Source organism: Silene latifolia, chromosome 11 (genome assembly GCF_048544455.1).
Source record: "Silene latifolia isolate original U9 population chromosome 11, ASM4854445v1, whole genome shotgun sequence".
NCBI classification, from domain to species: Eukaryota; Viridiplantae; Streptophyta; class Magnoliopsida; order Caryophyllales; family Caryophyllaceae; genus Silene; species Silene latifolia.
Window position 1 is genome coordinate 206,149,057 of NC_133536.1, and position 12,200 is coordinate 206,161,256.

The following is a 12,200-nucleotide window of genomic DNA, read 5'->3' on the forward strand; positions in this document are numbered from 1 at the left end:
ACCACCCGTGGCTTGTAGAATAATGTCTTGAGTTGAGTCCTCCTTGCTCCTATCGTCCCTCTCGGCCTCTCCTGCAACAATGAACGAACTGAGGGCTTGGCTGTGTGCCAAGCGTACTCACTCCGACGCTCAAGTCAGTAAACTTAAAGGATTAAGCTGTGTTACTTGGTTAGATGCGTATTGTAGAGAGATAAGGGAGATATTACCAGATGAATAGTGTATTTAGGTTATTATTGTGGGATCCTTTCCTCAATGAAGGTTGAGGAGTATTTATAGACCTTCACCTTTTGTCACGTAGTGGCCAAGTGGCCAAGTGGCTAGCAGGTGGAAAGACTGATCTACCCCTCGGCCGAGGGACCTATGGCAGGCCGGCGGACAATGTTGACTCACCGCCGAGGGGTCTTGGATATGAGTACGCGGATATGTGTCCCCCCGGTGGCAGGTTGTCATGCCGAGACCGGATGACAGCCGATGGGATGCATCGGCTAGGGTGTCTAAGTCGTTGACTTCTTTGTGGATATCTTTGACCTTGCTCGGTGTGTTGACTTGGTCGGCGGTGCGAGAATATGCCCCATCAATTTGCCCCCAGCGTAGTCTATGCCGTGGTATGGGCTCCGATGTACGTTGAGCATGTATTCTGCACAAGTAATTTTTAGAAATTTTCTGCATCGGCTTCTTCTTGTGCGTCGGCATGGCTCTTGTTAGGCCGTACCGTATACCATATCCCCCCTCCACATGGATGCGTAAAGGGCACTCGATGTGGAAAAGAATATGACGCTGGCCGAGACCAAGGCTGAGAGTGCCGGTTGATTTTGATTGCCCCCGGCCGGTGCTTCCTAGCTTGGTTGATCAGGTGGCCGGCGGAGACCAGATACCTAGGAATTTGTTGAGGAAGATGAATAGTTGAAGAGATGTGAATGGGCGTGTTGAAGACGCTTGGTCACTATTGCATTGATTGACGTTTAACTGTTGCGACGATTGACATTCCGTGGTTGCATGCTCGACACGTGTCTGTTCGTTGATTGGCTGTTGCTTCATGGGCTGTGCTCTGATTGGCCCTTCATTATGGGCTTTTCCCCTATAAATAGGGCAGTTTTTCCGTGATTTTGGTCACTAATTTCATTTTCTCAAATTTTCTCCAAAATTTTCGTCTTGCTAAACTCAAGGGCTTCCTTTTTCTTCCAATCTTCAGAGTTTTTGATCCGGCTAGCACTTTTTCCTTTTGAGGTAAACAAGCGAATTTTTCTTTTCTTTGCTAGTAATTTGTTGTGAACATGTCTTCTGCCGATGCTGGACCTAGTGGGCCTGTGTCGGAGGGTCCTAAGCCCCCTTCTCCTGAGGTTGATCCTCAAATTCTGGAGGAATGGGAGGATGAAGATTCTTGTGGTGATTTTGGTGATGATTTTGGTGAGGAGGAGGAAAGGCCTCGTCCTGGTGAGGGGAGGCAGTACGTCATGGATCACGGTGATGCCTGTAAGGTTCGCCCTGACCGTGTTTGGTCCCATAAGCTTGCCAGTTGTTCCGGCGAGAAATTTTTCGAGGGCCATTTTTTCTTCGGTAGTGGGTACGAAATTGTCATCCCTGGGGAGGATCAGTCCGTCTGTTGTCCTCCGCCAGGCCACACCGGTGTGTACATGCGGCATTTGGAGTACGGGCTCCGGTTTCCGCTGAATGGGTATGTTATGGCCATAATTAAGGCTATGAACGTTGCCGTTGCCCAACTGCACCCGTTGGCCATGAGAACCATAATCGGTTTCGTCTGGCTTTGCCTCTTTAAGGGGGAGGCTCCGACGGTGAATTTATTCCGTCGACTTCATTATCTGAAACCATCAAGCTCCGGCCGTGTCGGATGGTACAGTGTGCAAACGGAGCAAGGTTACGTCTCTGTTGACAAGATCTCTTCTTGCAAGGACTGGCAGGGTCGGTGGGTGTACGTTAAGGTGCCGGACGACTATTCGCTGCCCCGCTCCTTCCAGCACCAGGTTAATTTGCGGTGTGAGACTAGGGCGGAGCATGACAGATGGGTCACCCGGAAACATCTGAAAATGGATGCCAGCAGGGTCCATCTGAAGGAGGACGAGAGGCTGGCGATGAGGCTCTTCGAGGTGGACAAGAGTGGGATGTCGAAAAGATGGATTCCCCCGACGCAGATTATTCTTCAGGATGAGCCGCTTTGCTATGTCGGCCTCATACCGGCCCTAGCGCAGGGTGAGTGGGGTCGGTGTGAGGCCCATCACCGCTCTCAATGTTCCTGTTTTCTCGGACCTCGATTTATTTCCTCTACTTGACTCTCTGTTTCTTTTGCAGACCACTTTGGACCGGACCTATCTGAGGATCTTCTTCGGAGAATGGGGCTGCACAAAGATAAGACCGTTGCTAACTTGCATCCCAAGGCTCTGGCCCATGATCGCAGGACGTCGCCGAATGACCTTATGGAACAGCGGCTGAAGGCCTTGAGCAAAGAGGAGGCGCAGGCTAGGGTCGTTAGCGGCGTAGTTCATCGGACGCGGAAAACGGCGTCGACACCGGTTCCAACTCCCGTCCTCTCCCCTAAGGAGGTTGAGATTGTTGATATTCCCGATGAGGGGGACTCGGATGCAGAGGGATCTCCCCTTATCTGTAGGAGGAAGAGGACGGCTTCTACGGCTGGCAAGGAAGTGCCTTCTCCGGCCAAGAGGGCCAAACATGGTATCCGTCTATACTGTGGCTTGAATTCAGCCGTGCCCTTAGGTGTTTCTGATAAGTCAATGTTGATACTGATGTTTAAATTGAATTTTTGCAGGCCAGCCGCAGTCGGCTGTCGCCCACGCTGGGCAGCGGGCGGTGGGTTTCTCTGCGCATGTTCGTGATCAGGGCGTCACCGTCACTTCTTCATCCCAGAAGGTTTCCTTCTCCCAGCCGCAGGCTGGTGGCCAAAGTACCAACGCCGTTCCTCCCCCCCAGAAGGCTTCCGTCTCCCAGCTTATAGAGGAGGGCACAAAGTTGATCAAGGAGCTGGCGAGGTGGAACGTGGCTACCGGGGCTCGCCTCAAGGAGCAGGAGGGGTTTATTGCTCGAGCTGTTTCCGAGCGTAATGCCACTAAGCAGGTGGCCGCGTCGGCGAAGCTGAATCTCCTTAATGAGCAAAAGCTTAGGGGAGATGCTGAGAAGGCGCTCTCGGCTGAGAGGAAGGTCCGGGAGGATGCCGAAAAAGAGGTCCTTGCTGAGAGAGCTAAGGTCGAGGCTGCGGCGACCGAAGCTGCGGAACTGCTGGAGAAATGTAGCCTTGCTCAGAAGCGTGCTGACCTCTGTCTCCAGCAGAGGGATGAATACAGGGGTCTGTTTAAGGCCCAGGCGGAGCTGATTCGGGGCAAAGAGGCCATCATCAAGCAAAAGGAGGTGGACATCAATATGCTCCAAACCGTCATGCTCCCCAAATTGTGCGCCGAGTTCCGGGACTTGGCCGAAGATGCCGCTAGGGAAGTTATCGGGGAGCTCTTCCCTCTCGATGGTTCCTTCCCATGGGATAGGTTCGACGCGCTGCTTGATGACAGGGTCGAGGCTAAGGAGAAAGCCGCGGTGGAGAAGGCCAAGGAGGTGGCGAAGGCGAAGATGGAGAGGGAGGCGGCCGCGGAGAAAGCAGCTCTTGCTGAGAGGGCTAGGGTGGCTAAGGAAGAAGCCGAAAGGATGAGGGCAGCTGAGGATGCCGAGGCCAAGGTTGAGGCTGCTAGAGAAGCTGCTGGGTTGCCCACTGGGGAAGACGCGGCTGCCGATAATGATGGCAGGCAGCGACAGGCTTAGGAGAGCAAGCTTACAGCAGATCTGCTTCAGCTCCTCACTACCACGTGCTGCTTGATGAGAACAAGTTTACAGCAGATCCGCTTCAGCTGTTCGAGGGCCAATTACTCAGCCCTGCCTCCCCGCTACCTCTTGATGTATGAACATAATTGTAGCTTTTGCTTTTTGTACAACTTTGGTAGGTTGTGTTTCGGCTTACCCCTGTGGGGACGGCCGTCGTCTGTATTCTTTTCACTTGTAAATTTTGTAACTTATCTTCAAATAATAGTTCGTTTGTTTCGCTTCGGCCTGGCCGAGGTCTTTGTCTTATCTTTGTCAGAGTTGCCTTCCTGTATTCCTAATTGAGCGCCCCCTTTGTTTTCGCCTTGGCTTGGCCGGGGCCGTTTTAGAGTGCGTATCTCAACTGTGTTTCAACGCTTCCAAGACACTTCGAATGCTTTTGCGAGTGTGATGTGCGATGGCTCTTGTCGGTATGACAGTGTGAGCCGGCGTCTGTTTCTTGATAGCGTGTTACGTGGCGTCTACCACTTGGAGTGACTGCGACGGCGTCTACCTCTTGGTGGAGACTGCCGCTCTTGTCGGTATGACAGTGTGAGCCGGCGTCTGTTTCTTGATGGAGACTGCCGCTCTTGTCGGTATGACAGTGTGAGCCGGCGTCTGTTTCTTGATAGAGGCGCCGCTCTTGTCGTATATGTGATGTGAGCCGGCGTCTGTTTCTTGATAGCGTGTTACGTGGCGTCTACCACTTGGAGTGACTGCGACGGCGTCTACCTCTTGGGGTGACTGCCGTGGCGTCTACTACTTGGGGTGATTGCGACGGCGCTAATTTCTTGATGGAGGCTGCCGCTCTTGTCGGTATGACAGTGTGTGAGCCGGCGTACATTTCTTGATAGCGTGTTACGTGGCGTCTACCACTTGGAGTGGCTGCGACGGCGTCTACCTCTTGGGGTGACTGCCGTGGCGTCTACTACTTGGGGTGTGCTGCGACAGCGCTAATTTCTTGATGGAGACTGCCGCTCTTGTCGGTATGACAGTGTGAGCCGGCGTCTGTTTCTTGATAGCGTGTTACGTGGCGTCTACCACTTGGAGTGACTGCGACGGCGTCTACCTCTTGGGGTGACTGCCGTGGCGTCTACTACTTGGGGTGACTGCGACGGCGCTAATTTCTTGATGGAGACTGCCGCTCTTGTCGGTATGACAAAGTGTGAGCGGCGTACATTTCTTGATAGCGTGTTACGTGGCGTCTACCACTTGGAGTGACTGCGACGGCGTCTACCTCTTGGGGTGACTGCCGTGGCGTCTACTACTTGGGGTGACTGCGACGGCGCTAATTTCTTGATGGAGACTGCCGCTCTTGTCGGTATGACAGTGTGAGCCGGCGTCTGTTTCTTGATAGAGAACTGATGGGAAAATTTTGCTTTGGTCGAAGGCTTGATGGTTTCTCATTAGGTGAAAACATGCGTTGGGGTGTCCACAGCTACTTTGGACACCTCCGCGGCTACATAAAATCTTACGAGATTACCGATGCCCTAACGGCTCATTACAGGCAAACTTCCCCAGTCAGCCCCTAGTTGTATCCATTTGGTCGCCCTCCTGCTGCAAGGACGGACTCTTCCCTTTCTCGGACTTTCTTGCCTCTTTGAGGGATTGAATGTTGCATCCTCGGGCAGCTATCTGGACGTTGATCACCTCATCCTTCTCGTCTTTGGAGACGAGCTTATGCGCTTCCCCCCGGTCCGAGACGTACATCAGTGTTAGGGCCCGGATGGACATCACTGCGTCGGCCTCGCTTAGGGTGACCCGGCCTATGAGGACGTTGTATGCGGACGAGCCGTCGATGACCACAAACTCGGCTAGGACGTTCTTGGCTGACGTCTTCTCGCCGAACCTCACCGGGAGCCTAATTGACCCCAGTGGTACCAGGCCGGCCCCAGAAAAGCTGTATAACGGGTTGGTGCAGGGGCTTAAGTCCTTGATCTTCAGACCGAGGCCGAGGAAGCATTCTCTAAACATGATGTTCGTGTATGCGCCTGTGTCAATCAGGCACCTCTTGACCAGGTGGTTGGATATGTCTAAATTGACCACGAGCGGGTCGCTGTGAGGGGCGATGACCCCTTCGTAGTCCTTTCTTCCAATAGTCATGTCGGGGATGCTTGCAGAGGGGATCCCTGAGTTGGGCACAAAGTTGATGGCCTGATATAGCTCGTTTAGGTGTCGTTTGTGCCCATGAGCGGATCCTCCGTTCTCGTTGCCCCCGATGACAACGTGAATCACTCCTATCCGTTCGAAGACGGACTTTTTATCTGAACTGCCGGCGTCAGTCTTTTGGCCTTTCGCAACGTACTTGCCGAGGCTTCCCTTCCGGATCAGCTCCTCTATGGCATTCTTCAGATGGCGGCAGTCGTTGGTTAAATGGCCGGTGTGGCCGTGGTACTCACAGTACTGGCTCGTGTCACCGTCACTTTTTGGCTTGGGGGGTCTCTCCCACTTCGGCCCTCGTTTTGCTCAGGGCGAAGACCTCGGCGGCTGATACGACGAGGGGGGTTTTTTCACTATACCGCCTCTGGTGGTACGTTCCCGAATTCCACCCGGCGCCCACCGAGTCTTGCCTCCGGTCGGATCTGTCCGACCGTGACCTATTATTCTCACGGCGTTTTCCGTCGGGCCGCGAACCGTTGTTGTCGCGGCGTTCTTCGTCCTGACTGTCTTGCCGGTGACTCCTCTTTTCTGAGGGCTCGGCTTCGCTGGGATCTACCCAGGTCTTGTGATAGTCTTCTACCTTGATGGCTTGGTCGGCCAGCTTCCTGGCGGCGTCCCAGCCTAGGCCTCCGCTCTTGATGAGCTCGTTTTTTAAGGCTCCCCTCGGGAGACCCTTCATCAGCGCGAAGGCTGCCAGCTCGGGATTAATTTCTCGAATCTGCTGGACCTTTCCATCAAACCTCTTCACATAGCTTCGGAGAGACTCGCCCCCCTCCTGTCTGATAGTCAGGAGGTCGGAGGTCTCTACGGCCCTTCTCTTATTGCAGGAGTACTGGGCTAGGAAAGCGCCCTTCAGGTCGGCGTAATAGTACCCCGAGCCATCGGGAAGCCCTTTGTACCAGCTCTGAGCCATCCCATGCAAAGTTGTTGGGAAAATTCGGCACCAGACCTCGTCGGGCTGCTCCCATACCGACATGTAAGACTCGAAAGCCTCAGCGTGGTCGGCTGGATCGCTATCCCCCTTGTATGATAGGGGTGGCAGTTTTAGCTTGTTTGGCACCGGGACCTCTAGGACGTAGGCGTTGAGGGGCTGCCTGACCACGTGTTGAATGACACGTGGCGATCGGCTCCTCGCATCCCTATCCTGGCTTCTCCCCTCGTAGCCGGAGGGGCTCCTTCTTCGACTATGACTCCTTCTCCAACTCTGCTGAGTCGGACTCCTCTGACTCCTTTGGGGTGTGCCTCGTTCGTGCGGCGGGGACGCTGTCCTCCCGCGAGTGCGGGAAGGACTTAGGTCTACCGCGCCCACTTTGGGCTCCCCCGGCGTCTTGACTGGGTCAACTTCTCCTAGTGCTCCGTTCAGATTTCTCGGAGTCACGTTTTGGGCCCTGTTATCCTGGACGGTTTCCGCCGCTCTTGTCGGTGTGACAGTGTGAGCAGGCGTGTTGCTGATTAGGTCCAAGAGCATTTTTAGCTTCGCTACGTCAACCACATGCCCCATGATGGTGACCTGGTTGGTTGGCACCGGCGCGTCGGGTATTATTGGCATCCCGAACTCCGGTTGGATTACTCCGCCGGTGGAGGGCTGCATGACTCCGGAGTTGTTGAAAGCGTCATCTTGGTAGAACGCGGTTTCGTCGGTCACGACTGCGTCTTGCTGTTTCGACATTTTCTCGGCTTTTTGGGTGGGTTTTTATTTTGAGTTTTGTTTTTGTTTGGGAATGAATGTGACTAGCTTCTAGTGTCTTTTCCCACAGACGGCGCCAATTGTTCCGGGTGTAATTCCAGAGCAGTGATTAGTTACCACCCGTGGCTTGTAGAATAATGTCTTGAGTTGAGTCCTCCTTGCTCCTATCGTCCCTCTCGGCCTCTCCTGCAACAATGAACGAACTGAGGGCTTGGCTGTGTGCCAAGCGTACTCACTCCGACGCTCAAGTCAGTAAACTTAAAGGATTAAGCTGTGTTACTTGGTTAGATGCGTATTGTAGAGAGATAAGGGAGATATTACCAGATGAATAGTGTATTTAGGTTATTATTGTGGGATCCTTTCCTCAATGAAGGTTGAGGAGTATTTATAGACCTTCACCTTTTGTCACGTAGTGGCCAAGTGGCCAAGTGGCTAGCAGGTGGAAAGACTGATCTACCCCTCGGCCGAGGGACCTATGGCAGGCCGGCGGACAATGTTGACTCACCGCCGAGGGGTCTTGGATATGAGTACGCGGATATGTGTCCCTATTTGGCAGGTTGTCATGCCGAGACCCAGATGACAGGCCGATGGGATGCATCGGCTAGGCTGTCTAAGTCGTTGACTTGCTGTGGATATCTTTGACCTTGCTCAGTGTGTTGACTTGGTCAGCGGTGCAGAATATGCCCCATCAAACATAAAAAAATAATATAATCTTGTTAAAAAAAACATCCATGCATGGTTGAATTTGAAGTGCACAAAAAAAAAATTGATAACAAGAAACCTAGCTATTAATTAAAGGGTAATGCTAAATACAACCCAGTGGGTTGTATTTAAGCATTAAATACCTTCTAATTTGGGTATTAACTTAGAAATTAAGAAATAAATTACACATTAACCAATACATTTAATGCATATATCAAGAATTTATTTCCTTTTTTAGTTTCTTAAATACAACCCAGTGGGTTGTATTTATCATTACCCTTAATTAAATTCAACACTAAAAAAGAAAAAGAAAAAAAAGAGAACTCAAACTATACCACTTCTCAATTTGGTGATGAGACGGTCTCACATTAATCTTTCAAGACGGAAAAAATCAGTTTCTTATTATCATCATCCCAACGAAGACCAACTGTAGCAAGCTTACTCCCCACCTCCTTCTCCAGCCCTCTTCTCGTCACAACCAATTTATGCCATTTGCCATTGATCGCATACGATTTAGTCGATTTCCAATACCTAAATTTCAACTTCAACTCGTCTTGCGTGTCGATATCCACCACCGTGATTGGACACCCGCGGTCGTACACCTTGTGTTGTTCATCATTACCCAAGTAATTCATAATATGGCGTTGCCCTTCATCCCTCGCAATTAACAACCTGTTTTGTCGTGAAACGACGTCGCTTCGCGTAAGTTCCTTTGTGATCTTCCACTCGTCACCGCCGCCTTCACCACCGCGTCGAGGAGGAGCTAGACTTAAAGAAAGATCAATCCCATTCTCTTGCTCTTCATTATTAACGTCCTTATTTTTGGAATTATTTCTAATTTCCTTCAATATAGATCGCGAAGATCCTCGTTTTCTTTTCTTACCTTGGAAGCCATTGTTACACACCGTGTTCGTATTAGCGTCCGTACTCATATTGCTAGATAGATTGATTGATTGTGTAAATTAAAAAGGGCATTGAACGATATTATATATATATAGTTAATTAGTTTGTGTTTTAATAGAATTGATGAAGAAGAAGAAGAATTAGTAGTTGGTGTATAAGTGGGTTTAGGAATTCCTTGGAAATAATATTTGGAAAGTTTTTTCGCTGATAATTTGGATTTTTATTTGGAAATTAATTAGGAAGTAAACTTGGAAAGTGTCGAATTCTTCTGTAGTTCAAGTTCTTACTTTGGCGGGAAATACCGTTAGTCGTGATGGAGATTTCATCTTACTAGTATTTTCCAGTAGGCACCGATAAGAAAAAAAAAAGGAAAAAAAAAAGTAATATAATATGACAATTTCCCTTTAAAATATAATTTAATTCTTTGCTTTTTGGATTTGTTATCATGCATGTGATTACTCGGGATATGTTAGAAAAACCGCATCTTATATTTAACGGTTTTACAATTCTACATTTGAAAACACGGTAAAACGGATCGAAAAATAATTATACTCCCTCCTATTCACCATTTTCTTCCCCTTTCCTTTTTGCACAAGAAATAAGAAAGTGAATTTGGACCACACAAAACCCACTACCTCACGTGCAAATGAATTTCGACCACACAAATCAACCCAAAAAAGAAAATAGGGAAGAAAACCTGAATAATCCGAATAAGAAAATAGGGAAGAAAATAGTGAATAGGAGGGAGTATTAATTAATAAGTAAAAGTAGTTTACTAAAAAGAGACGGTTTTACAACAAACTTGTGTAAGACCGCTTATACAAGTATTTATATTTTTTTATAAATCCTCGAACCATTTCAAAATAAATTAAAAAAAAATACTTCATCACCTATTGATTTTTTTTATACTCCCTCCTATTCACCATTTTCTTCCCTATTTCCTAAAACGGATTATTCGGGTTTTCTTCTCCTTTCTTATTTTGGAAACTTTTACTCTTATTTTATTCATCCCTCTCTCCTATCACCAAACCCCATCCAACTCTTTTACCAATATTTTATTACTTTCTTTAATGTTTTGGCCCCACAATTACTTATTTAACTCCTAATTATTCATACATCTCTCCTATCACCAAACCTCACCCAACTTTTTTACTCTTATTTTATTCTCGCCTTAATACCCGTGCCCACAAACAAAGGGAAGAAAATAGAGAATAGGAGGGAGTATTATTTATGATGATTATTTTAGTTCAAATTAAATAAATGAATGAAACGAAATCATGAAATAACTACTTTCAAATGTACATTACGATATTTTGTTTATAGTTATCGGTTTTTCTAATATATGTTAGAGGGTACACCGTACATACATGCATGTTGATAACCTAAATATGGTAAGATTCATAATATATTTTCATTTATGATGGAAAAAATGAGCTTATACTTGAATTTCTCGTTAGAAAACACAACAGATTACAACATAACATCAAGGCACACAATACATACACTACAGTAATATAGTATCATCAATTAAAGTTATATAGAAGCTTCGTCTACTCCATAATCACCTTCATCATCTTCATCTTTCCAACAATATTTAAGAATAGATCGTGGCGAAGTAACATCTTCACACTTAACAAACTGATAATACACCATTAAACTACCATAGTCAAGCTCCTTATAGCTCATTTCTTCAGCATTGTACCCATTTATCGAAATAGGCTCATAGACGATGGATGATAAGCCTAAATGGTCATTACAATGGATTGCAATCGAGAATTCCATAGGCTCGAAACAGGCTAAAACTCGGTCAATCAACTTTTTTAGGTCCATTTCTTTTATATCATAACCAGCAGCTTCAAAACTTGCATAACTAAAGTCGTCCTCTGGGGTGACATGAATGGTAGAAATCGCGTCTTCTTCAATTGAATTCATAGAATAACCACATGGGTCAAAGTCAAAATCACATATCCGGGATTTAGGAAGAATTTTCCTGATCCCGGAGGTTTCTGTCATACCTGCTACAGAGTACGAGTTAGCCTTGTGAAAGACTTGACCGCGTTTATTGTTCAAATTTGTCATGCACATTTCAATTGTATAAACCCTTTGAATGTCCAAATTCCATGAAGGATCCCTAGACGCCAAATATACATGCCATTTTTTCGCGGTTTTGTAATTACCCAACCTTACTACTTTGCTACTTAATCCAAGTCTAATGAAGTGGCTATCTAGAATTGTCACCTCTTCAGAGAAACTTCTATGAGGAAATGGTTGAACACTCGGAAAAAGGAAGCTTCCACGAGTGTACCTTACCGAGGTTACTGTAAGAAAGACGGTCTTAGCTAAATCTAGTATGACTGGAATCGAAAGGAGTAGTTTTGTAGTCCCACATGTTTTAAGAATTATCTTGTAAGGGTAGATAAAGAGACTTGACTCCGAAAGGACATAGGAATCGACATGATCATTTGATAGAGAGTCGACTATAGTGCATTCAGCTGGTTTAAGGATTGTGTCTAATTGATCTCTTGTTAATGATCTGAGACCATGAGAACTAGTTGAAATCCCAGAGTCATGATGAAAGCAAATCTCGAGCCGTTTTTCATAGCCTTCGAACCCAATTGGGGAAGCTAACAAGGCCATCTTTTATTTATTCACTATATTAAGCTGATAAATTAAACAAATAGATAAATTAAAATGCTAATTATGTATAGCTTGGCTAGTTGGCTTGTAATAAAGAACAATCAAGATGGTTTTCGTGCACACTGCAAAAAAGGGTGAGCGGTATTTCAGTACAACGATCTTATAGTAACTTATATAAGGCGGTATAACAAAACCGATTAAATAGAATGGTGAACGATAGAACTAACGTTGGAGTAGGCAGGAGATTTGAACTTGTTGATTTCACCGTGAGGACGAACGTCTTCAATGCCGTAAC

The 12,200-nt window shown here is 47.5% G+C and overlaps 2 protein-coding genes across 2 annotated transcripts; both read right to left on the reverse strand.

The window, feature by feature from the left end:
* Positions 1-8,733: 8,733 nt before the first annotated feature.
* On the reverse strand, positions 8,734-9,297 carry LOC141614755 (putative B3 domain-containing protein At1g78640). Its single transcript, XM_074433500.1, has one exon. The coding sequence runs from the start codon at positions 9,295-9,297 to the stop codon at positions 8,734-8,736; it is 564 nt and encodes a 187-aa protein (XP_074289601.1).
* Positions 9,298-10,761: 1,464 nt separating this feature from the next.
* Positions 10,762-11,905, reverse strand: LOC141615386 (S-adenosylmethionine decarboxylase proenzyme-like). Its single transcript, XM_074433766.1, has one exon. It carries the CDS (start codon positions 11,903-11,905, stop codon positions 10,802-10,804), a length of 1,104 nt encoding a protein of 367 aa, XP_074289867.1. The 3' UTR covers positions 10,762-10,801.
* Between the last annotated feature and the right edge of the window lie 295 nt (positions 11,906-12,200).